This window comes from Aquarana catesbeiana, linkage group LG09 (genome assembly GCF_042186555.1).
Source record: "Aquarana catesbeiana isolate 2022-GZ linkage group LG09, ASM4218655v1, whole genome shotgun sequence".
Taxonomy (NCBI): domain Eukaryota; kingdom Metazoa; phylum Chordata; class Amphibia; order Anura; family Ranidae; genus Aquarana; species Aquarana catesbeiana.
The window spans coordinates 43,062,385-43,090,228 of record NC_133332.1 but is presented as its reverse complement, the minus strand read 5'-3'; the positions used below and the strand labels follow the sequence as shown (position 1 = coordinate 43,090,228).

Here is a 27,844-nt window from a genome sequence, read left to right as displayed (position 1 = left end):
ACCTAGCCTACCTCCTCCTCCCTCCTCATACGGGCTATACAGTGGGCATGGGATGTGCACATTGCAACATAGGAATTGTGGAGCAGGCGAGAAGGGGAATGTAAACTCTGCAGCAAGCACGCTGGCGGGCTGCTGAGTGGGCGGTGGAGGTGCACACTCGGAACTGACAGTGCCCTGGCACTTTGTCGCCCCCTCCTCTGCGGTGCACCCTACACACTCCCCCCCAGGATCGGCCCTGTATGTGGGGGGGCTGACATATATACAGGTGTGTGTGTGGGGGCTGACATATATACAGGTGTGTGGGGGGAGGCGCTGACATATATACAGGTGTGTGGGGGGAGGCGCTGACATATATACAGGTGTGGGGGGGCTGACATATACAGGTGTGTGTGGGGGGGGCTGACATATATACAGGTGTGTGTGGGGGGCTGACATATATATATATATATATAGGTGTGGGGGGGGCTGATATATACAGGTGGGGCTGACATATATACAGGTGTGTGGAGGGGCGCTGACATATATACAGGTGTGTGTGGGGGGGGCTGATATATATACAGGTGTGGGCTGACATATATACAGGTGTGTGTGGGGCACTGACATATATACAGGTGTGTGTGGATGGCTGACATATATACAGGTGTGTGGGGGCACTGACATATATACAGGTGTGTGTGGGGCGCTGACATATATACAGGTGTGTTGGGGGGCTGACATATGGGCTGATATATACAAGTGGGGGGTGGGGCTGACATATATACAGGTGTGTGTGTGGGGGCTGATATATATACAGGTGTGTGTGGGGGGCTGACATATATACAGGTGTGTGGGGGGGGGCTCTGACATATATACAGGTGATAGGAGGGCTGACATATATACAGGATTTAGTTGAGGGGGGGGCTGAGTGCGTAAAGGTGAGGTGGCCGGTGTTGCCCTGGGAAATGTTGGTGGTCAGGCTCGGGGGGGGGGGGCAGGCTTAAAGCTATGTAAGGGGCCCAAAATTTCTGATGGCTGCCCTACATTCACCCTGGAATTCACCCCACTTGGGTACTGACTAGCCAGGCTGCATCCTGCCCCTTGATACAGACGATGTTGGCACTCCTGAGACCTACTGCTATTACTCATCGCTGTACATCCTGTGAGTGTGCCCGGTCAGGGTGTCTTCCTGCCGGGCTTGTTGTGCATTACTGAACTTCAATTTCAATACAGTTCTTTTTTCTGTAACTGGACTCTGAGGGGCTGATTTACTTAAACTGAAGAGTGTAAAATCTAGTGCAGCTGTGATTAGAAGCCAATCAGCTTCCAGGTTCTTCTTTTGTCAAAGCTTTTTCCCCCTGAAGTAGATACAATAGCCCTGTATCGATGCACATTGGGGAGGGGTCAGGACGGCACGGCAGGCAGCTTGTGAGCTAAGGAGGACGCTCATATCATCCCGATACCAACTTGGTATACCTTGTTTATGTTCATTATAGAATGGTGCACGGGCGCATCCGATCTGTGTGAGTACCCCAGAAGGGGATTTTTGCTTTAGTAAATAAATTGTTTAAAACTTTATTGCACTAACGAGTTTTCCTTTCATATATCCCGGATGGATATGCTGAGGAACTAAGGAGCCTAATACTATTAAAGAGCCCAGAGGTGGTTAACATGCGTGCTTTGACTTAGCTTAATTGCAAAGTCGCACGCTCCAAGGTGAGCATTTATTACCTAAGGGGGGCACCTGGATGATGACACCCTAGCACGTCTTGGATCAGATATTAAATTAATTGTTTCTGAATTACACGGACTATCATCACGTTATCAGCAACTCAGTTGGATGTTAGTCATATGCACATGAGCACTTTGTCATATAACCTGAACCACCAATTTTTCCTGTATTGCTGTTGTTCCCTGGACCTCCACCCATGCTTGAGCATCCTGCGCGCCCCCTGCAGGGGGCGCGTGACGCGCTCCGTGATCAGTGAGTCTATGAGACTCGCCTGATCACAGATCTGAGTAAGGGGTCGATCCCGACCCCTTACCACGTCATCAGCTTTCAGCCATTGACAGCTGATCATTTGACCTAAACAGAGGCGGTAATCGGCTATTTTGTCTCCTCACGCTGATAGCGTGAGGAGAAAAAGAAAGCCGATCACTGGCGGCTGCGAGAGGGACATCGGTCCCGATCGCGGAGAGGCTTCTGTGCCCACTAGCCTCACCTACCAGTGCCCACCAGTGCCACCTATCAGCTCCCACAGTGGGTCATCACCAGTGCTGCCTATCAATATCACCTACCAGTTCCACCTACCAATGCCCATCAGTGCCACCTACAAGTGCCCATCATGACATCAGTGCCACCCACCAGTTCCACCCAGTGCCTTCTTATCAGTGTCGCCTTATCTGTGCCCATCAGTGAAGCTTATCAGTGCCCATCAGTGCAGCCTCATCAGCGAATATCAATGAAGGAGAAAAATTACCTGTTTGCAAAATTTTATAACAAACTATTAAACATGTTTTTTTTTTTTTTCAAAATTTGTTGTCTTTTTTTTGTCTGTTTAGCAAAAAATAAAAACCCAAGTGGTGATTAAATACCACCAAAAGAAAGCTCTATTTGTGTGAAAAAAATGATAAAAATTTCATTTGAGTACAGTGCAGCATGACCACGCATTTGTCATTCAAAGTGCGACAGCGCTGAAAGCTAAAAATTGGTCTGGTCAGGAGGGGGGTTTAAGTGCCCAGTAAGCAAGAGGTTAATGACATATTTGTACACTTTATACCAGCACAGGAGTACTTTTGGTGTATTATTTGTTTACGCCTGTTTTGAGCACAGTTATGCACCAGGCACTTTAAATGTAGTTTTTATTGTATGCCATATGCATTTATTTTATGTATTCACTTATCCGATATTTATTTATTTTTTTCCTATTTGATTTGATTTTTGAACTGGGAGGTATTACACATAGTATCAGTGTACGCTATTATTAGTTTTTAGCGCAGCGTATCTAATTTATTATTTTTTCTGTAACTGGACTCTGAGGGGCTGATTTACTGAAGAGTGTAAAATCTGGTGCAGCTCTGATTAGAAGCCAATCAACTTCCATTTTTTTTTTGTCAAAGCTTAATTGAACAAGGTGAAGTTAGAAGCTATTTGGCTAACATGCACAGCTGACCCAGATTCAGAGTACTACAGTTTTAGTAAATCAACCCTTGAGTCTTTACTGATGCCGCACCACACTGGTTAAATATTTTTTGTAATTTTGGATTGGTAGTAATAATGAATGATTGGAACTCCTATCATGTTTTAATTGCTGTATGATTCCCATGAGGAGATTTACCCTCTTTAGATATTCTGGTGACCATTGTAACTGGAGCTAAATGTGAGAAGAAAAATCCAAAATTTTGAGTTGTTTCCATAGTCTTGATAGAGTATGGTAAGTAAACGTTGTCATCCTAGGACAGGAAGTATGTTCATTGCAATCTCAATAGGTGAAAATACGGAAACAGAAAACAGATAAGTTACAAAATATAAAATTTTTGTTTTTGAGTTAAAGCTTTAGGCATACACTATTGTTACTTACTCTTTCTTGAATACGCCTCCTTTCCCACAGCTGAATATGTAAGGGCCAGCAAATGACATTGGTGTTTCAGTATGTTAATAATGGACACCGTTGTGAGTCTGTCCTTCTGCATGAACCTCTGTGCATCCCGAGAGTGAGGGGCACTGCCAGCAACCCAAACTCCCTCTGAAACATTTAAGGATGCCAGATCTTCTCCATCCAGAGCCACTCTGTACGCGAAATCCTTAAGGTCATCCATGGATGAGGAACATACTATCCAGCACTGGATTAGGGTTGCACCTGAGGTGAATTGGATCTCAGTTAATTTAGGTACTAATATTTTCAGACTTCTGAATGTTATGCATTGGTGAAGCTATATATGTTGAGAACAAGTTCCTGACCAAAATATAGTTAAACCTTTTGCTAAAGCGCTATTACATTTTCCCAAAATACAGTCCTGCTGTCCTCCCACCTCTTTCAGTCACTTCCTGGCTATATGCACCTACAGCATTATCATACCTCCCAAATTTTTGAGATGGGAGCGAGGGACACTTATTAGCAAATTATGTTGCATAGGACACACCTCCTGTCACGCCCCCTTAAAGGAGAAGTATACAAAAAAAGTGATTAGTTCAACCCACAAGTGCTTTTTTTTACCACTATTATTCCTTTATAATGGCTTTTGAAATTTACAAATGCAGCAATTTAGAAATTGAATGTAAGGTTTAGCACTGGGAAACACTTTTGAAAGATAAAAAATGCATTTTATATACAACTATATAGATCAGACCAAAAGGAGGGACAAATGAGGGGGGCTGAGGGACAGAGGGACTTCGTTCCAAATCAGGTACAATCCCCCCAAAGATGTTATATCTTATAAAATTTTAGTGATTTGGGTTTAAATCTCCCCTCCAAGGGAGTGAATATTGATGTTGTGACCATAATATATAACGAAATGCATGCAACTAGGAAAAAATATAACTAAATATGCCACACAAATTATATGTAGTGTTCTATCTAGCCAGCAGATAGAACTTCATGCTTCTTTCATGTTTTCTATGCTTCTCTCCAAGTTCTCCTTAACTTTTGGAAAATTAAACAATTGTTTACAGCTCCTGTTAGCTCAAGCTGTAATGTACACACAATGGAATAAGTCAAAACAGTGACTCCTCCCTTATCAGAAGATTAAAGGGTTGATTTACTAAAGGCAAATAGACTGTGCACTTTGTACGTGCAGTTGCACCCTGCAAGTCCAGTTGCTCCAGAGCTTAGTAAATGAGGTAAAGCTTTGCAAAGAATACTTAATCACATGCAAGGAAAAAAAAAAAAAAACAGCATTTTTACTTGCACATGATTGGATGATGGAAGTCAAAAGAACTTCTGTTAATTTATTACTCCCTGGAGCAACTGCATTTGCAGAGTGTGACTGCACTTTGCAAAGTACACAATCTATTTGTCTTTAGTAAATAAACCCCTAAGTCAAAGTTTCAGAGAAAGCCAGTGGGACAGTTTTTCCCCTGCAAAACAATGTCAGTTTCCCTTTAAAGGGCCCCTTGGCCCTCCAACGTTATATTAATGGGCAAGACAAGGAAGCCTTGGGCTGAGGAGTAATGCCAGTACTAATAAGTTATGTTGGGCTGGTGGCCCTGAGTGGTGATACTCCCTCATTAAAATATCGATCAGAGCAGGACCTGCAGTCAGTGACTGGGCTTTTTATGGCTACCTGCTTCCTGTTCAGAAGTACATCTCTACCATCAGAGATGTCATGTGGACAAATGTTGAGCGTTGCAAAGTAAACTGATGCTGGAAGATGTAAAAAGGTGTATCACCATGAATCATGTCCTTCAGAAACACTCAGTTTTCACCATGGCCACCAATTAATGCAGCATCGTGGAACACTTTATAGGCCGAAGGTTCCCAGTCCACCTCTGAACATAGACCAGTGCCATTTTAAACCATACGTGAAAACTACTGTACTGAGTCCAGGGTATTTACTGTAAATAGACATTGTTACCTCCCCATTCAGGGCAGAGTGATAGCCCGCCCTGCTCCAGTTAGGTATACTTGCCTGTCCAGCACTCCCTTGCTGGGTAAGCTCCAATATTGGAGCCTATCTGCATAATTGACCTCTCTGTCCCCTTCACATGATAGAGCTCAGACCTAATGACTGACTGCTCAAGCTGGAAAATTATCAACTGGGCAATATCCCATGCTTCCCAATACCCATAAACTATGCACCATTAGAACAATGCAGCCAAGGCTCTGTCTGAATGGGCAGAGTGGTGGGGTAGCACAGATGGGTGATTGTGGGGTGACCAGGAGGTACTGTCACTGTGCCCAGAATGGGCAATATTACAGTGCCTCTTTAATCACTGGACTTCTGGTCTATGGGAACTTCCCTACATTTTTTGTAGCTGGATACCTTCTCTAAGAGGAATCTAATAATTACAATTTATTTATATAACCATATACTCTGTTACCTTTAATCCCAACTTTGTCAGTGATATTTCCCACGTGGTATTTAAAATTTTTTAAATAACGTATTAAAAACATATTGAAAAACTTCCAGTCAGTGTCATTCAGGTTTCCCTTTGACCATCTTTGCTTGAATTCAATTTGCCTCGAATTATTGTGGGCTGCCAGTGTCTCAATGTCTTCCACCTCCAGGGAGCCCCAGATGGTCATTACTCGATCACTTGAGAAATATGTATTCTGTGTGACTGTTATCCTGACAGAGCCTGGGGAAAAAAGATTAAGTTATATCTGAATATGTCTCTCACAAACATGACGGATACATTTGTCAAATCCTATCCTTACCATGGTACCTCCTAGCACTAAGTAACAATTTGGACTGCTTGACATGGGTTTAAATTGGCCACAGCAGCCCTTTATTTAACAACCATTAACAGTTCAATAAATACCAGTGAACAGATTACATGAACCAACATACATAGGCAATAGGGATGAGCAGAACACCCCCCGGTTTGGTTCATACCAGAACATGCGAACAGGCAAAAAATTTGTGCGAACATGTGAACACTGTTAAAGTCTATGGGACACGAACATGAAAAATCAAAAGTGCTCATTTTAAAGGCTTATATGCAAGTTATCGCCATAAAAAGTGTATGGGGACCCGGGTCCTGCCCTAGGGGACATGTATCAATGCAAAAAAAGGTTTAAAAACTACATTTTTTTCAGGTGCAGTGATTTTAATATTGCTTAAAGTGAAACAATAAAAATGAAATGTTCTTTTAAATATCGTACCTGGAGGTCCCCTAGGTCTGCCTCTAAAGTAGCGCATCTTTCTGATGTTTATTACAGTACCGCAGCAAAATAACGTTTCTAAAGGAAAAAATTTAAAATTGCTTGTGGCTGTAATGTATTGGCGGCTCCCGGCAATATAGATAAATAAAAAATTTAAAAATGCCAACATTCAAAAAAAAATAAATGGCGTGGCCCCCCCCCCAAATCCATGCCAGGCCTTTCAATTGTATATTGTCTCATATACTGTTCTAGACTCTACTAGATTCTTTGAGGTGTGGCTGTATCCCATTGTTCTATTGTTTGTGTCTGCCTTGGGAGCAACCTATTATGAGACGTATATGTCTCTGTGGATTAGCAGTGAGAGGGGAGGGGATGATTTCTCCAGCAGCCCCTCCCAAAGACAGTCTACTGATGAGAAGTTTGAATACACCTGTGTTATGCTACTGGTGGAGGTAAAGTCTACCCTTCCCTGTTTCATTATGCAAAAGAAGGGGGATTTCCCCTGAGTGTATATCTGTGTGCCTTTTGTTCAAATAAACAGTTCATGTTCCATTTCAGCAGCCAAAACGAGTCCTGCCTAGTTCTTGGTTACAAGTGGCTATAATATTCAATATCTATGTTCAGACTGGAGGAAGCGGTATATGATGGAAGCACTCAAGTGGAGTGTGGGTTGTTTCGTTACAGGGGGTGCTACATATGTCATAAGATTTAAATAAACATCAGCATGTACAATGCCAATAGAAAGTGGTGAAAATGGCTTGCTGTGCTTTACCGCAATAAAAGACAAGAATAGCATTGTATAAGAAAAAGGAAGGTGGGACTTTGAATGAGGCTATTGATTTGTGGGGGTGAGATGATTAGAAAGTATATTTAATTGGCATATTGAGTCTGACAATAGATAACAATGATGCACATAGTAGAAAAGTTTTAATATGTATACACACAAATACATGGTATTGACCTCATGGATACATTACATATACATATCAAAGGGACGGCATATAAAATTGACAAGAGATTTAATAGGGTAAAATGAATTGTTGCAGATTCATATATATACACACATCATCTAAATGGCACTATGCAGTGTAAACAATGGTAAAAAACACATGATCATTTGGTTGTAGATAATGAGTCTAAGTAGGTTCCTATCAGTAGGCATGGGAATAGATCCTATAAGCCCGACGCTTTTCGTGGATAAAACCACTCTTCAGGGGCAGATGCATGCAACTCTATAAAAAACAACAAAACATGAGTAGACCAGTATGATCGAACATTATACCCCTCAACGGAGAGAATGTGTACAAGAGAGAGGAATCAGACACCGATAATTTGGACAGCCTCTGATTCCTTTTCCCCCTTTTTCCAGACTTATCATGATGTAGGTACTCAGAGGGATGAGTAACTCTCTCCCTCTTCTCTCGTACACATTCTCTCCGTTGAGGGGTATAATGTTCGATCATACTGGTCTACTCATGTTTTGTTGTTTTTTATAGAGTTGCATGCATCAGCCCCTGAAGAGTGGTTTTATCCACGAAGCGCGTCGGACTTATAGGATCCATTCCCATGCCTACTGATAGGAACCTACTTAGACTCATTATCTACAACCAAATGATCATGTGTTTTTTACCATTGTTTACACTGCATTGTGCCATTTAGATGATGTGTGTGTATATATGAATCTGCAACAATTTATTTTACCCTATTAAATCTCTTGTCAATCTCAAAGGATGAGGTTGGAGTATTATAAAGAACATGGTGCAACACTTGTATTTACTGTATATAATTAAGCTAGCCACATTGTGAAAAACAGTAGGTAATAGATTAGCCTAAGCGGGAAGGAAAGATAGGAGGAATAAAAGGACTAAAGAAAAGAAAAGAAGGAGCAGCGAAGAGAATATCTCCCAAACCTCACTCATTCACTGACAGATATTGTACTGTACAGTTGCCACATCTTTTAAAACTTAGTTTGGTTATCATGGAGGATACAAGAAAGTTTATCATTAATCATGAGTCATGTTAATGTTTGTATGACATAATCGGAGGTTATTACTGACTGGTTCCAACATTGCACAATTGTGATTCTTGCAACTAAAATCCTGTATGAGGCCAAATGACCTGTTTTTCTAGGGACATCAGTATCCAGCTTCTGGAAGAGAGCAATCTCTGGAGATTTGGGAATGTTCACTCCTGTTACCTAGCAAATTACCGTAGGTTAAATATTTAATTCCAAAACCTAGTTACCTTAGGGCATAACCATCAAATATGGATCATAGTACCCATCGGGCCGCAGCTTCCAAAGCAATTTGGAGAAGCTTGTGAGCTTATCTTAGCTACTCTGGATGGGACCATATACCATTTTAATAAAGTTTTTATAGTGTTTGTTATTTTTTTCCTAAAATAATAAACATTGTATACTTACATGCTCTGTGGTGCTCAATTGTATTGCTCAAAGCAGCCCCGAACCTCCTCTTCTATGGTTCCCCACCAACAAACCTGGCTCCTCCTCTTCTGTGTCTAGGAAAACATGCAGGCTCGATCCCAAGACAGTCTGTGTGTCCATAGGCACTATGTGCATTCACAGCCACAGAGCCTCCTTCTTTTCCATCAGAATCCCCCTTTGGAGACTCCTGCACAAAGTGATAACAGGCTGCATGTGTTTTTTTCACAAGGCATATTTATCAATTATTGCTGGCTGCAATTTGTTGTTTTTTTCTACAGACCTTTTTTCTAAATGATGACAAGAGTGGAATATGCCTCTTATCAATAGCCTCTTAACAGAAAGCTCCGTGCTTCAATGGACCTATTTTCATCAATGCCATTTACTTAACCAAACTAACTTCATGGAAATCTACCTCTATACTTGATATGATGGAATGGCTTCTTCATGTAGACCATGAAAACCATGTAGACCACGTATCTTAGATAGAAAAGCTGTTCACGGTAGCAGAGACAGCATATCACTCTACATCTCCACATGGTAGTTGTTGGGTATATATCAGAGCTCACCCAGAGTATCTCATGATCCAAAGTTATGATGCATCTACCCTTTTGCTCAGGAGATCATTGTGCTATGAGTCACCCCAGGAAAGGGAGGATCTGGAGTGCTGTGTATTTCCGAAAAGATTATGACAAAGACTCAACCAGGACCTTACACTCACACTATTTCTTGCACTTTCTCTTCTTAACTCCTTTTACCCAGTTCCCCACCCTCCCCACACCTACTCAGGACGTACTCCATATGTTTATTAAAATAAATAAGCCAACCCTTACTCTACTGTCAGAATACCTAAGTAAACCATGTCCATTCAAAACATTGGTAAAGTGACTACTCCTACTCATGCGCTTTAATTTCATATCTCACAAGGTAACCACTCCACTACCTCCAAACTTGGCCACAATCCTGTGGGTCACTTCCTTAACATTGAACACTGCTTAATCTACAAATATATGTTACCTAATAAGCTGCATATGCAACAAGTATTTCCTATAACCCAACCTCATGATATAACTGTATATTGAAAAATGTTTGTTTACCATGTATTACCTTTCTCTCAAAAATGTAAATCTTTAAATAAGGTTAACAAAAAAGAAAACACAAAAAATTAGAGATGGTGGGTGGGAAAATGTAAATATTGGACTGCCCAGGCCATACACTAAAGGAAGGCGGCTGTTTTTTTCCAGCTGATATAGAAGCAGAAGAATGGAACTGCAAGTTAGCATACAGACCATGAGAAGGTTTGGGGACATTTATTTTCTTTTGATCCAGCAAAAACCTGGCATGGGAAGGTTGTTACTGGAGATGGTGGTGTGGGTGTTGATGAGTGTTGCTTTAAGCTTCAAGGCTTGACTCTCGTATCAGATGAAGTAGGAGAATGTTGCAGGAAGGCATAGATGCAGAAAGTGAGGAATGAGGATGAGTGTGGGCCTTTTCCTGCCTACTTGTCTCATTGAGGTGCTGCTTCCACTGAGCTCTGTGGCCAAGATTTATGTGTTTCCCCATGCATATAGTACCCTAATGGCTGGTACTTTTACCATGGCCGGTAAGCTGCTGGCAGGGGCTGCAGGACACAACGATGCTGAGCCTGGATTGGGACTTTAGAGCCCGCATATGAGACAGTAATCCATGCAATGTATACAAATGAAAAAACAGCTTTGTCAAAAGCAATTAGTGCTCAAATTAAATTCCTTAACGAGTGCAGGAGGTGTTTACAAACTCCAAGAAGGGCACCTAGAAATCCAGTGGAACTAACTCCAGAAAGGTCACCCCAAAAGATACAGAAGAGATAACAGTGAGATTGGGTGCTTACTGGAATCAGATGGCTTTCAAACAAATGCAAAGCCTGCAGCGCTTTATGGATGATCCCCAAACCTGTGGCGAATGATGGAATAGCACTATGATCGCCGGCCTGACTCCAACTTCACTCTCATTCAGTAGGAACATGTAAAATATAAGCACTCATAACGTAGTAATGTATGTCCGTGCCAGCTGGGGATGACTGAAGAAGAGTTCCAGGCAGCACATTGATACTTCATCTGGGATGGAATAGTGATGGGAGGTTGGGGGGGAGCTGTTGGTGGCTGGAAGCTTTCAATATTCCTTCATAGGATGCACAGAGTCCTCCACATCCCAGGATGGTGGGCTAATGACAAGCCCCCTCCTGACCGCTCCTATCTCCAGCCCGCCGCTTGTGCAGATGTCACCTCCATGCGATGTGTCCCTGCCGCATCCCTCTCCTGCCACTGATAACGGATACTGGAATCAGAGAAATTATCCATCTAATTGCAACATTTTTGTACTCAGTGATTAAGATGCAAGATGTATACAGTAATCGGTCAAGCTTTATGTGACTACAGTGCCTTGAAAAAGTATTCATACCCCTTGACATTTTCCATATTTTGTCATGTTACAACTAAAATCGTAAATGTATTTTATTGGGATTTTATGTGATAGACCAACACAAAGTGGCACATAATTGTGAAGTGGAAGGAAAATGATAAATGGTTTTCAAAATGTTTTACAAATAAATATCTGAAAAATGTGGCATGCATTTGTATTCAGCCCCCTTTACTCTGATACCCCTAACTAAAATCTAGTGGAACCAATTGCCTTCAGAAGTCACCTAATTAGTCATGAGAGTCCACCTGTGTGTAATTTAATCTCAGTCTAAATACAGCTGTTCTGCGAAGCCCTCAGAGGTTTGTTAGAGAACCTTGGTGAACAAACAGCATCACAAAGGTCAAGGAACACACCAGACAGGTCAGGGATAAAGTTGTGGAGAAGTTTAAAGCAGGGTTAGGTTATAAAAAAAATCCCAAACTTTGAACATCTCACGGAGCACTGTACAATCCATCATCTGAAAATGGAAAGAAAGTGGCATAACTGCAACTTTTTTTTTTACAACTGCAAACCTACCAAGACATGGCCGTCTACCTAAACTGGGCAAGGAAATTAATCAGAGAAGCAGCCAAGAGACCCATGGTAACTCTGGAGAATCTGCAGAGATCCACAGCTCAGGTGGAAGAATCTGTCCACAGGACAACTATTAGTCGTGCAATCCACAAATCTGGCCTTTATGGAAGAGTGGAAAGAAGAAAGCCATTGTTGAAAGAAAGCCATAAGAAGTCCCATTTGCAGTTTGCGAGAAGCCATGTGGAGGACACAGCAAACATGTGGAAGAAGGTGCTCTGGTCAGATAAGACTGAAATTGAACTTTTTGGCCTAAAAGCAAAATGTTATGTGTGGTGGAAAACTAACACTGGACATCACCCTGAACACACCATCCCCACCGTGAAACATGGTGGTGGCAGCATCATGTTGTGGGGATGCTTTTCTTCAACAGGGAAGCTGGTCAGAGTTGATGGGAAGATAAGTAGCGCCAAATACAGGTCGATCTTAGGAGAAAACCTGTTAGGGTCTGCAAAAGACTTGAGACTGGAAGGAGGTTCACCTTCCAGCAGGACAACGACCCTAAACATACAGCCAGAGCTACAATGGAATGGTTTAGATCAAAGCATATTTATGTGTTAGAATGACCCAGTCAAAGTGCAGACCTAAATCCAATTGAGAATCTGTGGAAAGACTTGCAAATTGCTGTTCAGACGCTCTTCATTCAATCTGACAGAATTTGAGCTATTTTGCAAAGAAGAATGGGGAAAAATGTCACTCTCTAGATGTTCAAAGCTGGTAGAGACATCCCAAAAAGACTTACAGCTGTAGTTGCAGAGAAAGGTGGTTCTACAAAGTATTGACTCGGGGGGGCTGAATATAAATGCACGCCACACTTTTCACATATGTATTTGTAAAACATTTTGAAAACTATTTATCATTTTCCTTCCACTTCACAATGATGTGCCACTTTGTGTTGGTCTATCACATAAAATCCCAATAAAATACATTTATCTTTTTGGTTGTAACATGACAAAATGTGGAAAATTTCAAGGGGTATGAATACTTCTTCAAGGCACTGTAAGTACAATGAGGGTGACCAGTAATTGGACATTCCTTTGTAACACATAGAATGGAAATATAATCAGACAACTTATCCCATCTGAATTTATATTACTGTGCCCAGTAAACAACATCCAAGCTGCATTTAACAGCTAAGAAAATTACAAACAATACACACTAATTGGTCAAGCAGGTGCAACTAAGTATGATAAGAATGATGGCCAGTGGTAAACAGCTGAAATTATTTGTATTATCTATTTCTTGAGATATTTACATTAGTTATATGGTGGTCATTAGGGATGGGCCGAACACCCCCCGGTTCGGTTCGTATCCAGAACATGCGAACGGACCGAAAGTTTGCACGAACATTCGAACACCGTTAAAGTCTATAATGGGACTCGAACAAGAGAAATCAAAAGTGCGAATTTTAAAGGCTAGTATGTCAGTTATTGTCCTAAAAAGGGTTTGGGGACCCGGGTCCTGCCCCAGGGGACATGTATCAATGGAAAAGAAAGTTTTAAAAACGTACGTTTTTTCGGGAGCAGTGATTTTAATGATGCTTAAAGTGAAAAAATAAAAGTGAAACATCCCTTTAAATATCGTACCTGGGGGGTGTCTATAGTATGCCTGTAAAGTGGCGCGTGTTTCCCGTGTTTAGAACAGTCCCTGCACAAAAAGTGAGGCCCGGAGCGACAAAAGAAAAGAAGAATAGTGCAGGGCCGGGCATGACAGTGTGTCTAGTGACACACATAGGGTTAAGCTGGCTGGTGTTTTGGTGGGGAGGAGTCAGCAGGAAACTTGGGGGGAGCGGCCATACATGAGGAGCGGAGCCTGGAAGGGGGTAGTTGGTCAGGAAGAGACACGAGGAGGCAGATTTTCTCTGCTCCTCTACAGCAATGGCCGAGATCGATTTAATTTTGGCGCGTTTGCAGCAGGCAGCGACGTCCAAGGGACTGGAGTGGCTTCATAGCCAGGTTGCAGGACTACTTGAGGACGAAGCAGGCAGTTCGGCGATGGAAGGTGAGGGGACTGTGCGTGCGCGGAGATCGCGGCCTCCGGCGCGGTACTCGCCGGGACCCGACGGCCGAACGGGTCGCCAGGCCAGGAGCCCGAGGGGGGAACAGTCCGCTCCACTGGCCTAGAGAAGCCTCCCGCCGGTCGCTGCTAGGCCCGGGCGGAATACACAACGTGGTCACAGCGCGGTGGGCGGGGCCACGGGCCAGCATGGCGCCGCTTCCCCGCTTACAGTGCCCAGATATGCGTAACGTGCGGATCGCCCAGCAGCTCTCCACGAGCCGAGGGGGGAGGACAGAAGGGGGAGAGCAGCCGCAGCAGTGCCCAGGGCAGAGAGACATGGCTGACACCGCAGGTGGACATCGGTCACCTGGCGTGGGGAGGGACCATCAGGATGGAAGACAGAGGAATGCTCAGGCCGGCCCGGTAGCAGCTATTCCAGGGCAACGTGGAATCCAGTCGGGAGGCGGAGTTTCGGAGGTCAGACAGGTCACACCACAGCGGGTGCATACGGTCTCCAGGAGGAATGCACCTGGGGGGCTCACTACGCCGGCATGCCCAGTTCAAGGGGACTGGTCGGAAGATGAGGAGTTGGAGGAAGGTGAGGAGGAGACACGCCAGCAGGATATGGCGGTGGAAACCAGATTGGCGGCTGTCGGGAATTCTCCAGGTCAGCCCGGTAAGTCCAGCGATAATTTATCTTTTACCAATGCTTTACAAAACTTATTGGGTGTGGTTACCACGGGTACGGCAGGGGCAGTCATCCACTCGCCACGACGGACGGGGCAGGGTCATGACCAGCAAGTGGCGGAAGAAGGATCCGCCAGTTTGGGGTCAGGGGGACAACTTAAAGAGCTATTGGAGAGCCTGCGGGCGCTAGTAGGGCGTTTTGGGGAGCAACCTCCACAAGCGACCACAGGGGCGGTATCCCAGGGAGCGCAAAGAAATGGCGGGGGTTTGTCCACTGGGGGAGAGGTAGAAGTTTCATCAGCCACAGGGGTGTCTACTGACAAGACGCCAGAGTCGGGGGTAGGTAAGGAAAAGTCGGGGAAAAAGGGGCAGCGGAGGCTACGGGAAGGACGGACATTGCAGACGCGGCAAAATGCGAGGTATATGTCTGTTTTGAAGGCCCGCTAGGTGCGCATTTGAAACAGGAGGTGCGGGAAAAAATTTACAAAGGGGAATACGTGGAGATTTTTTCCTTGTTGCCGTTGGAAAAGTTTAACCTGGACAGGGTTAAGCCTGATGACTCCAAGAAGGAAGACGAGGAGAAGAGGAGATACAGCTTGATCCCACTGACGTTTGTTAACTGGTTACAAGCGTTCGCTATCATGGCCAGCGTCATTGGCGAAAAGAACCCCGAACATTGTTCGGGGTTGTTTTGTTATATGGATGCTATTGGGGAGGCACACAGAGTTTATGGGGGAACGGCTTGGCTGCGTTATGATGAGCAGTTTCGACAACGCAGAGCGGTTCGTCCGGCTCTGCGTTGGAACCATAAGGACATTAGCCTGTGGATGAGACTGATGTCCTCGGCTAGGGCCTCGCCTCAGTTTTTTCAAGGGGGGGCCGGGGGTACACACTCCTCAGGACTACCGGCCGGCAAAAAATGGGGAGTGTGCTGGCAATTCAATGAAGGAAACTGTAAGTTTGGGGGTTCGTGCAAATTTAAGCACGAATGCTCAGCGTGTGGGGGAGCCCACACACTGGCCAGGTGCTTTAAAAAAGGGAAATGTACCGGGGAGCCTGTTAACAAGAGGGATGACGCCAGTGAAGGTGGAAAGGATGCTGCCTTTCCTAAGTAAGTATCTGGATAGGGAAGCGGCATCGCTAATTACCGCAGGTTTTCGGGAAGGGTTCAAAATACCGTGTTCCTTGGAGGTGGTTCCTCCTATGGCACGGAATTTAAAATCAGCGTTGCAACACCCAGGGGTGGTGGGAGAAAAATTAGCAAAAGAGGTGGCATTAGGCCGCATGGTGGTGCCATTTGAGTTAAAGCCATTACCGGATTTGGTGGTGTCCCCACTGAGTGTGGTGCCCAAAAAGGAGCCGAATAAATTTCGGTTAGTTCATCACTTATCCTTTCCAAAAGGGGGCTCGGTCAACGATTTCATTGATCCTGACGCATGCGCGGTGTCCTATACTTCTTTTGATGCTGCGGTGCGTTGGGTCAGGAGGTATGGGTAGGGGGCGCTGATGGCAAAATCCGACATAGAAGCGGCGTTTAGGCTACTTCCAGTGCATCCAGACAGCTTTCGGCTGCTGGGTTGCCAATGGCAGAACCAGTTTTACGTTTATGATAAATGTTTGCCCATGGGTTGCTCCATTTCTTGTGCCATGTTTGAAGCGTTCAGTTCCTTTTTGGAGTGGGTGATTAGGGATGTGTCGGGGCTGGACTCGGTTATCCATTACTTCCTCTGTATAGGTCCCCCTTCCTCCAGTGTGTGTGCGCTTCTATTGTCAACGTTGCAACACATTGCGGGAAGGTTCGGAGTTCCATTGGCAGCTGAAAAGACGGAAGGCCCAACAACAGAGATTAGTTTTTTGGGCATAGTAATTGACTCCATGGCAATGGAATGCAGGTTACCGCAGGAGAAGTTAGTGGATTTGCAGAAGGAGATCCGGGAGATTCATGGAATGCGGAAGGTGCAATTGCGGACCCTGCAGTCATTTCTAGGTAAGCTAAATTTCGCTTGTAGGATCATACCCATGGGTAGGGTATTTTGTCGGCGGCTGTCAGCAGCTACGGCGGGAGTAAAAGCCCCCACACATTTTATTAGGCTGAATCTGGAGAATCGGGAGGACCTGAAGGTATGGTATCAATTTTTGTCGGTGTACAACGGAAGATCAGTGTGGATGTCAGGTCCGGTAAGTAACTTCGATGTGGAATTAGTTACGGACGTGGTGGGTTCTACGGGTTACGGAGCATATTTTCAAGGGAAATGGAGTGCAGACCCTTGGCTAAAATCGTGGGGTTTCTTCGTAACCTGGTACTGTTGGAACTGTTTCCAGTTGTGCTGGCCATTGAGTTATGGGGGCGGTCTTGCCAGAATTTAAAGTTGAGACTGAATTGTGATAACATGGGGGTTGTCCAGGTTGTCAATCGCATGACAGCGTCTTCCCAACCTGTCATCAGGCTGATGCGACAGTTGGTATTGCGATGCTTGCAGTTGAATACCTTTATATATGCTGTGCACATACCGGGGATTGAAAATACACTGGCTGATTCGCTGTCTCGCTTTCAGTGGGACAAGTTCAGGGAACTAGCTCCGGCAGCAGAGAAGGAAGGGATTCCTTGCCCGGAGTGGATCTGGGAGCTGGCATTGGAGTCGCCGCAGGATGGATCCAGCAGTCAGTGAGTAAGCACACCTGGATGGCCTATGTGAAGGTATGGAGAGAATGGGTGGGTTTAATCCAGGAAGCTGGGGCGGACAAGGACGGGGATGAGGTGAGATTGCTGGTCCTGTATTTTGTTTCCAGAAATATGGAAAACGGGGTTGCGGTGTCATCTATTGAAAAGAAGATGGCTGCTTTGTCATTCCTTTTCAAGTTAAAAAGGGGGGAGGATTGGACTAAAGACTTTTGGGTTAGGCAAGCCCTCAAGGGGTACAGAAAAGGACAAAAAAGGAAAGATGCACGAAGGCCTGTCACTTTTGCGAACCTGGTGTCCATTTGTGGGCAGTTGGTGTCGGTATGCTCTTCGAGTTATGAATATTTGCTGTTTACGGAAGCTTTTTCATTGGCGTTTTTTGGGGCGTTCAGGATTGGGGAACTGGTTAGCCCGACACGGCGGGATGCGGGTGGCATTTTGGTGCAGGATGTTCGGCCATACAGGGATAAAGTGTGTTTACAACTGTGGCGGTCAAAAACGGATCAGACGGGAAAAGGTGTGGACGTATGGTTGTTCGCTTTGCCAGTATCCACGGTATGCCCGGTAAGAGCGGTCGAGGAATTTATACGGGTTAGGCCGATGGGTGGAGGGCCATTCTTGTGTCATGAGGATGGGTCTTACTTATCTAAATTTCAATTTGTAGCAGTATTTCGAAAATGTTTGACGAAAATGGGTTTGGATGGGAAGGCTTACGCTTCACACTCCTTCCGCATTGGGGCGGCTACTGAAGCTGCCAGATGTGGGTTGGATGAGGCAGCTGTAAGGAGGATCGGTAGATGGGAATCGAAAAGATTCCGCACCTACATACGACCTCAATTAATAATGGAATAAAAGAAAAAAAAAGGGGGGGGGTTTGTTGGGGGCTTTTGGTGTTCAGATACATTGGGATTTTGTTTCAGGTTTGTCATAAGTGATGTCACCTTGGCTTGTGATCTTTTCATTTCAGATGGAGGTGCTCCGCGCCTTGTTTGGATTCTTGGGCACTCATATGTGTGTTGGGGGGCCAGGAGAGGTGATGCGAGACCGGATGGGCGGAAACTGGGAATATCGAGGAGAGAGGCATATATCAGGTGGCTGGGGAGACCGGGTATGATGTGGGGTAGGGTGGTTATGGAAGTGGAACGTTATGCGTGGTTAATCAGACCACCAGATGTGTTGGTCATTCACGCGGGAGGGAATGATTTAGGGGTTCGTATGGTCAGAGAATTAATAGCAGATGTCAAGTCGGATTTGCTATATATCCGCACGGTTTTTCCCAATACCCTGCTGCTATGGTCCGACATGGTGGCACGAACAACTTGGCGCAAGGCAAGGTCTGTTGAACGGCTTAACAAAGCACGTATACGTGTTAACAAAGTGGTGGGGAGGTTTTTGGCGCAGCAGGGGGGCATAGTGATCCAGCATAGAGAACTGGAAACTAATGTAGGCCTCTATTTACGTAGGGATGGTGTTCACCTAACGGATGTGGGGACTGACCTGTGGACCATGGGGCTGCAGGACGGGATCCAACGGGCATTGAGGGTGTGGAGGGGCCCTTAAGGATAAGGTTCCATCCTTTCGGGCTGTGGCTGTGTTTTCTGTTGGTCGGTGATGGTAGCAGTAAACAAAATGTGGTAAAAAGGGGTGGGAGGTCATCGATAGTATGGCCCCTCCGGTGTATTCCCGAAAAGGAATACCGGTATGTTTACACTGTGGGCAAGGGGTTGTCTCCGAGCGGCACAGCTGGAGGCCTATCAAGTTGAAAATGGTTCCCGCAGTGTACTGGTTTTATATGTGGTAAAAAGGGGGTAGCTCCATCATTGACCAGATTGGGGTTAATAACAGGTTGTTTGCACTGAAGTTATATGTTATATATATTTAAGGTTATTGGAGATATTTATTCAGTTTGTTTAATAAAAAAGGCTGTTATGACCATTTATACTCCAGTAGCATGGTGTGGTCTCGTTAATTTAAGATGAAAAGGTAAATGGGGGTTGGAGTAAAATGGTATAGCAGTAAGAGGTAAAATGTGGGTAAGTCTTGAATACACTTGTCATGACATTTCTAAAGGAATAAAAGTCATTTAAAACTGCTTGCGGCTGTAATGTAATGTCGGGTCCCGGCAATATGGATGAAAATTATTGAGAAAAACGGTATGGGTAACCCCCAGCCCATTACCAGGCCCTTTGGGTCTTGTATGGATATTAAGGGGAACCCCGCACCCAAATTAAAAAAAGAAAAGGTGTGGGGCCCCCAGGCCCTATATACTCTGAACAGCAGTATACAGGCGATCCAAACAAGACAGGGACTGTAGGTTTGTTCTTAACTACTTCCCACCCGACCAATGTACATAAACGGCCGGGTGGGCGCTCTCTCCTTCTGAGTGGACGTTCAGGAACGTCCCTCAGAAGGAGCGGGATCGCGCGCGCGTGCCCGCGCAGCGGCGAGATCCCGATGCGCTCGTGTCACCCGGACACGGCGCATCTCGGATCGGCAGGAGGGCTCTGTGATTGGCCCTCCTGATCACATGACGGCCGTGTCCAATCACAGCCGTCATGTGATGTAAACACAGCTGGTTAGTAGGCGATCAGCTCTCCTCTCCTCACACGGAAGTTGTCGCTGAGGAGGAGAGGAGAGCGGATCGCTGCAGCCGGCTGATGATCAGTGAGTATGAGCTGTTTTTTACAGCTTTTTACTCACTGATCACCAACCTAGTGTCAACACACATGTAAATACATACATGTAAAACACACACATGTCCCCACATAATGTAAAACACACACATGTCCCCACATAATGTAAAACACACATGTTCCCAAAACACATGTCCCCAAATTATAAAAAAAGCTGTCCCCCACATATGCCCCACTAAAATCACATGTCCCAGTGGTAATCTGCACACATATGTACGTGATCACCTGCACACATCTGTACATGATCATTTGCGTACATATGTCCGTGATCACACAAACCAATTATTATACACTTAACAGGATTTTTTTATCAAAAACATGTAGCAGAATACATTTTGGCTTAAATTTATGACAAAATTCGATTTTACTGGATTTCTTTTAAAACAGAAAAAAGAAAATATTGTTTTTTTTCCAAATTTCCACTATTTTTGCGCTTATATCGCAAAGAAAAAAAAATGGAGTCGTGAATAAATACCACCAAAAGAAAGCTCTATTTGTGCGAACAAAATGATAAAAATTTCATTTGGGTACAGCGTAGCATGACTGAGTAATTGTCATTAAAAGTGCGAGAGCGCTGAAAGCTGAAAATTGGTCTGGGAAGGAAGGGGGCGAAAGTGCCCAGTATTGAGGTGGTTAAGTTGAATCTGTTTGTAATTTGGAACAGGTAAATTTTTTAAGTGTAGCTCCAGCCAAAAAATCTATTTTTAAGCTTTTTGGATAACATAGGGAAGGGTTATCATCACCCCTGTAACATTTGTTTTGCTGTCTGTGCCCCTGTTCAAAGACTTCACCTCAATTTCTGTCCCAATGACAATTGGATTTTGAAAATTTGGGGGTTTAAGGGAAACAAGGATTGGTGATAAAGCATCAGTGGAGACACCTTTTTCCCATATTAACTCTTACAGGAGAGAATTTCCCTTCCTAGGGGTAGATGTCCTCTCATTTCCTCTCATTTCCTGTTGTTTCCCTCCGTTTGGAAGTTGGATTTTTGAAAATAGGGGACCTCCTGTATATACTATATGGCCTGCACTATACACTCTGTGGAAAATTGGGCCTTAGGTGTTGGTGGTACCAGAACACTGTAAGCCCTCATAGTTACTCTTGCTGGGCGTGGGAACAGGCCCTGCTGTGAAATATTATATCAAGAATTGTAACTACATGCCCCTGTTAAACAGGGGCAGAAAAATTGGGCCTTAGGCAGTGGTGGTGGTGGTGGCACAACACTGTAAAGCCTCACAGATACTTTTGTTAAGCGCAGGAACAGGCGCTGCTGTGAAATATTATATCAAGAATTGTAATTACATGCCCCTGTTGAACAGGGGCAGAAAAAATGGGCCTGTGGTGGTGGTGCCACAACACTGAAAGCCTTCACAGTTACTCTTGGTGGGCGCAGGAACGGGCACTGCTGTGAAATAGTAGATCAAAAATTGTAATTACACACCCCTGTTAAACAGGGGCAGAAATATTGGGCCTTAGGCAGTGGTGGTGGTGGACAACACTGCAACCCCTCACAGATACTCTTGCTGAGCGCAGGAACAAGCCCTGCTGTTAAATATTTGATCACAAATTGTAAATACAGGCCCTTGTTAAACAGGGGCAGAAAAATTGGGCCTTAGGCAGTGGTGGTGGTGGCCAACACTGCAACCCCTCACAGATACTCTTGCTGAGCGCAGGAACAAGCCCTGCTGTTAAATATTTGATCAAAAATTGTAAATACAGGCCCCTGTTAAACAGGGGCAGAAAAATTGGGCCTTAGCCACTGGTGGTGGTGCCCAGAACCAAAAATGTTCTTAGAAGCTATCAACATGAACATTGAGGAGGATTAGGATAGTCACTCAGCATCAGCATAGACAGTCTTCAAGGGTTCTCACATTCATAAAAAAATATTCGGTTACATTAGCATCAGGTGCTTGGTAAATGGTGATCCAAGACTGATTCATTTTTATGAAGATGAGCCGATCAACCGAGTCGGTGGACAGGCGCACTCTGGGATTGGTTACAAAACCTACAGCTTCACTGTGCATTCCGGAAGAACGCTGGATGCAGGACAGGTCAGTAGCTCAATTGCATACTGTGCATGCTCTGGCCAGTGATCCATCCTCAAGATCCAGTAACCCAGTGGATTTTCGGCTGGAAAGGTCTCCAAGTCTGATCTTGCCCCTAGGTATTCCTGCACCATATACAACAGATGCTGGCGATGGTTGCTGGAACCGATCAGACCTTGGGGCTGTGAACTAAAAAATTGTCTGAACGCATCGGTCAGACGGCCACCTTCTCCACCGCTCCTTCTGTGACTGACCGAAGCCTCAGCAACACGTTGTCCAGGAGGACCAGGAAATTGTAACCTCCCAGGCTTTGGAAACGCATTGCACAAACCTTTCTGCAAGGCCTCCCGAAGATGTTTCATCCTCTGCTCCCTCTGCGACGGCTGGATAAGTTCCGCCACCTTACCCTTGTAACGTGTATCAAGAAGGGTTGCCAGGAAGTACTGATCCCTCTCCTTGATACCACGAATCCGAGGGTCCTTTCGCAGGGAGGCCATGCAGCGTAGGTTTGCTGAGACATTTGGTCCGGAGTCCTCTGGGTCACTAAGGACGACCTGATCTGCAGCCACCTCCTGCCAGCCACATACAAGTCCATGGGTTTTTGGGGCCTGAAAATTATCCCTTGAAGACTGCTGCTGATGCTGAGTGCCAGGCTCCACCTCCATGCTGACACAATCCTCCTCCTCCTATTCCTGTGTGATAGGCAGGCCTGCAGGAATACTGTCTGGATAAAGGGGGCCTTGAGAGGTAAGGAAGTCCTCCTCTTCCTCCCTCTGTTCTGCCTCAAGTGCCCTGCCCATTATTCCACGCAGCGTGTGCTCCAACAGGTAGACAAGAGGAACAGTGCACTGTCACTGCTCAACATCCTCGTGGCCTCCTCAAATGATGACAGGACAGTGCATGCATCCTTGACCATGAGCCACTGGCGTGGCGAAAAAAAGCCAAGCTCCCCTGACCCTGTCCTGGTGCCATACTCGCACGGGTACTCATTGATGGCCCTTTGCTGCATGTACAGCCGCTGCAGCATCGCCAACGTTGAGTTCCACCTGGTGGGCATGTCACAGATGAGGCGGTTCTTGGGCAGGTTGCATTCCTTTTAGAGGTCAGCCAGCTGAGCACTGGCATTATATGACCGGCGGAAATGCCCACAGACTTTCCTGGCCTCCCTCAGGAGATCCTGTAAGCCCAGGTACCTGCACAAGAACTGCTGCACCACCAAATTAAGGACGTGAGCCAAACAGGGAACATGGGTGAAGTGTCCCTGTCGGAGGGTGGAGAGGAGGTCAGTGCCATTGTCGCAAACCACCATTCCTGGCTGAAGCTGGCGTGGCGTCAACCACCTCTGAGCCTGACCCTGCAGAGCTGACAGAATCTCTTTCCCAGTGTGGCTCCTGTCCCCTAAGCAGACCAACTCAAGCACCGCATGGCATCTTTTTGCCTGAATGCTTGCATAGCCCCTAGAACGCCTACGGAGCACCGCTGGTCCTGAGGACAAACACAGGAAGAGGCCATAGAAGAAGAGGAGGGGGTGGAGGAGAGAGGTGTGGCAGAATCACCACTACCAGCATTTTGGAGGCGTGGTGGCGGAACAAGCTCCAATACTGCACCCTGTCCTGCATCCTTCCCAGCTGCCAGCAGGGTTACCCAGTGTGCTGTGAAAGAAAGGTAACGTCCCTGTCCATGCCTGCTGGACCATGAGTCAGCGGTAATATGCACCTTACTGCTGACCGCCCTGTCCAACGAGGCCAAGACATTGCCTTCCACATGTTGGTAGAGAGCCGGAATGGCCTCTGAGAGGACTGAAGTTATAGTGGGGTTGGAGATCCCAGCTGATGAGGAGCAAGGAGAGGTTTGCCTTGTTCTTTGGTGTGGGTCTTTTAAGTATTGTTGCCAACAGACTGCATGAGAGCTCGACATATGTCTGGTCAAGCATGTGTTGCCCAAGCAGCTGCTGTTTTGGCCACGCTTGATACACTTCAGACATATATTGCAAAAAGCAACAGTGCGATCTGCTGCATGCGTCTCAAAGTCCCATACCAAAGAACTTTTGGAAAAACGCGCGGAGTCAGCAGTTCCCTGCACATGCGGAGCTCTGCGGTGTGATGCAGTCGGTTGCCTGCCCTTAAGCTGGCCCCTAGAGGGCATCCTGCCTTGTTAGAGATGTGCCTCCTCCTCTCTTCTATCTGGCACCCATGTAGAGTCAGTGACCTCATCATCCCCTCCCTCCTCGGCACTGGAGCAAACCTGGAAGTATGCTGCAGCTAGGGGAACATGACTGCCCGTTTCTTGTCCTTCTTCTGGACTACAATGCAGTGGATATATATTTTATGAACTGCACCTCACTGAGTCACCTGCCTGAAAGTGTCTTTGAACACGTACTCCAGGAATTGCCTACTGTCAGGTATAGGCTTGGCTGGACTACAATGCAGTGGATATATATTTTATGAACTGCGCCTCATTGAGTTACCTCCCTGAAAGTGTCTTTGAACAAGTACTCCAGGAATGACATACAGTCAGGTATAGGCTTGGCTAGACTATATATGTAAATATATATACAAGCCTGTATTTATATATGAAATACACTGCAGCTAACTGAATCAACTGCCTGCCTGAAGTATATTAGAAACAGTACAGCATGAGCAGTCTGCAGTGAGATCTAGCTAAACTGGATCAACTGCCTGCCTGAAGTAGATTAGAAATAGTACAGCAGGAAAGGTCTGCAGTGAGATCTAGCTAACTGAATAAACTGCCTGCTCAAAGTAAATGAAATGACACACTCTCTCTCTATATATCTATCTCTCTATAACGCCAGCAACACACTACACAGGGCCGACGTGCAGGCGACCTTATATAGTGCGGGGCGTGTACGGCGCTGTGATTGTCCAAAGCATGCGGGTCATAGTGCGCGCTTGGCCAATCATCAGACAGCAAAGCACTGCGATGACGCAGTGCATTATGGGCCGTGACGCGCCGCTCGAATTTGGCGCGAATGGCCCATAATGTTCGATGTTCGTCGAACAATCGAACAACCGATGTTCGAGTTGAACTCATGTTCGACTCCAACAGTCAGCCCATTCCTAGTGGTCATTATCATCGTGCACATACAGTACACTATATTACCAAAAGTATTGGAACGCCTGCCTTTACATGAACTTTAATGGCATCCCAGTCTTAGTCTGTAGGGTTCAATATTGAGTTGACCCACCCTTTGCAGCTATAACAGCTTCCACTTTTCTGGGAAGGCTGTCTACAAGATTTAGGAGTGTGTCTATGGGAATGTTAGACTGTTCTTAAAGAAGCCCATTTGTGAGGCCAGGCACTGATATGGACGAGAAGGTCTGGCTCCCAGTCTCTCTAATTTATCCCAAAGATGTTCTATTGGGTTGAGATCACGACTCTGTGCAGGACAGTCAAGTTCCTCCACCCCAAACTATCTCCTCCACCCCAAACTATGGACCTTGCTTTGTGCACTGGTCCAAATAATTTGGTAGAGGGGGGATTATGGTGTGGGGTTGTTTTTCAGGGGTTGGGCTTGGCCCCTTAATTCCAGTGAAGGGAACCCTTAAGGCTTCAGCATACGAAGACATTTTGGACAATTTCAAGCTCCCAACTTTGTAGGAACAGTTTGAGGATGGCCACTTCCAGTTCCAACATGACTGCGCACCAGTGCACAAAGCAAGGTCCATAAAGACATGGATGAGTTTGGGGTGGATGAACTTGACTGGCCTTCTTATCCACATCAGTGCCTGACCTCACAAATGGGCTTCGGAAAGGATAGTCAAACATACCCATAGACACACTCCTAAACCTTGTGGACAGCCTTCCCAAGCTGTTATAGCTGCAAAGGGTGGGCCAACTCAATATTGAACCCTAAGCCTAGGATGCCATCAAAGTTCATGTGTGTGTAAAGGCAGGCGTCACAATACTTTTGCTAATAAAGTGTATATTCAGACACACGGCTCTATCTGATTTCTACATTATTATGCCCAGTAAACGACATCCAAGCTGTATTTAAAAGCAAAGAACCAGATTACTGGAGAATTGCATATACACTATTTGGTCACGCAAGTGTGGTTAAGTATGATGCGGATTTTGAACAGTGGCGGAATTATAAGGGTCGCAACAGTTGCAGGTGCGACTGGGCCCTGTAGTTCTCCGCCACTTCAGGGGGCCCACCGGCCGCCCGCCCGCCGCATGAGGGGCCCACCTGACTGTCCGGGGTGTGTGTCAGTCTCACTGTCGGGTTCATGCCGTGGGGAGGGGGTTTTCACCCGCTACGCCGAGGGGAGAGACAGTGAGAGAGAAGCGCTGAGTTTGTGGGCTCCGCCCCCGCCTGCAGCGGCACTTTGCTGGCGGTTTTAACCCTTTTTCAGCCGCTAGCGGGGGTTAAAGCTGCGCTAAAAATAGCGCCACTTTACCGCCGACGCCCGCCCCAGTCTGAAAGTAGCCTAAAGAAGTTGACATTAGTTATGAATTTAAAAGGCTAATCCCAGAGTGCCATCCTCCTGTGACAGTGTGTGGGGTTTCTTCTCCCCCCCACAGCAACTGTCACTTTTGTAATTGACATGGCTGCATGGGGCTCCACACGCACAACTGCGTTCATTCATTCACAGAGATCAAAGTGCTGCAAGTAAGCATTTTCAATACTAGCTGTTTCTGAGCTTTTACCTGTTTTTTTTTTGGTTGGTGATAGGGTCTCTGTTAGCTAATAAATGCATTTTTCTTACAGTGACCCTATGGAAACAGGGCACTTTTTACAAATTAGGGCATCTGCACAGGAGGAGTTTAAATGCTTAACTTCCAGGTGGTTTATGCATTGAAAAATTGTTTTTTGCAGCTGCATACCAAGCTGCAGCAAGTATTCTAACCTTCCTAGTGTGTAGAGCACTTGTTCCACCGCCGGCTGCAGTGGTTACCTCCCATTGGCTCATATGTCACCACAGGATATTCGAACCAATGGGAGGAACTACAGTGGCCAGCGGGAAAGCAAGCATTTAACTAATTTGAGGGTTGAATACTTGCAGTGGCTGGGGAGTAGAGAAGTGGAGGTTTCTCAATACAAAGGCCGCAGTAAGGTAATTATATACATACTTTTTTTACAGGTGTTTCAATTGTAAAGGGACACTGTGTGTGAGGAAGGATGGAATCACAACAGTATAAGGAAACCAGTGTGGGTTTATGCATACCTCCCAGCAGTCCCTGATTGGGCGGGACTTTCCCACATTTCAATCTTTGTCCCGCGGTCCCGGTGTACAGGGACTTTGTCCCACATTACTCCATTGCTGACAGCCTAGCACAGGGGTCAGCAACCTTTTTCCACTTAAGGGCCGAATTCAATGTATGTGACTGCATGGAGGGCCGCATTCACCTGCTAATAAATGAAAATAATAATACTAACATAGTAATAATAACAGTACAGTTTTACCTCACTTTAAAATGCTTCACTAATACAAAGCCAGTTCACCCTGAGA

At 45.6% G+C, this 27,844-nt stretch overlaps 1 protein-coding gene across 2 annotated transcripts in view; it reads right to left on the bottom strand.

Annotated features, from left to right (window-relative positions):
* Nucleotides 1–27,844, bottom strand: part of LOC141107554 (T-cell surface glycoprotein CD1c-like) — an 84,419-nt gene that overhangs the window by 49,412 nt on the left and 7,163 nt on the right. For both annotated transcript variants that reach the window (XM_073598377.1, XM_073598378.1), the window contains exons 2-3: nucleotides 6,017–6,274; nucleotides 3,558–3,836 (exon numbers count right to left, since the gene is read on the bottom strand). In XM_073598377.1, the coding sequence (XP_073454478.1) occupies nucleotides 3,558–3,836; nucleotides 6,017–6,274 (537 nt within the window). The remainder of the gene's footprint in view (nucleotides 1–3,557; nucleotides 3,837–6,016; nucleotides 6,275–27,844) is intronic.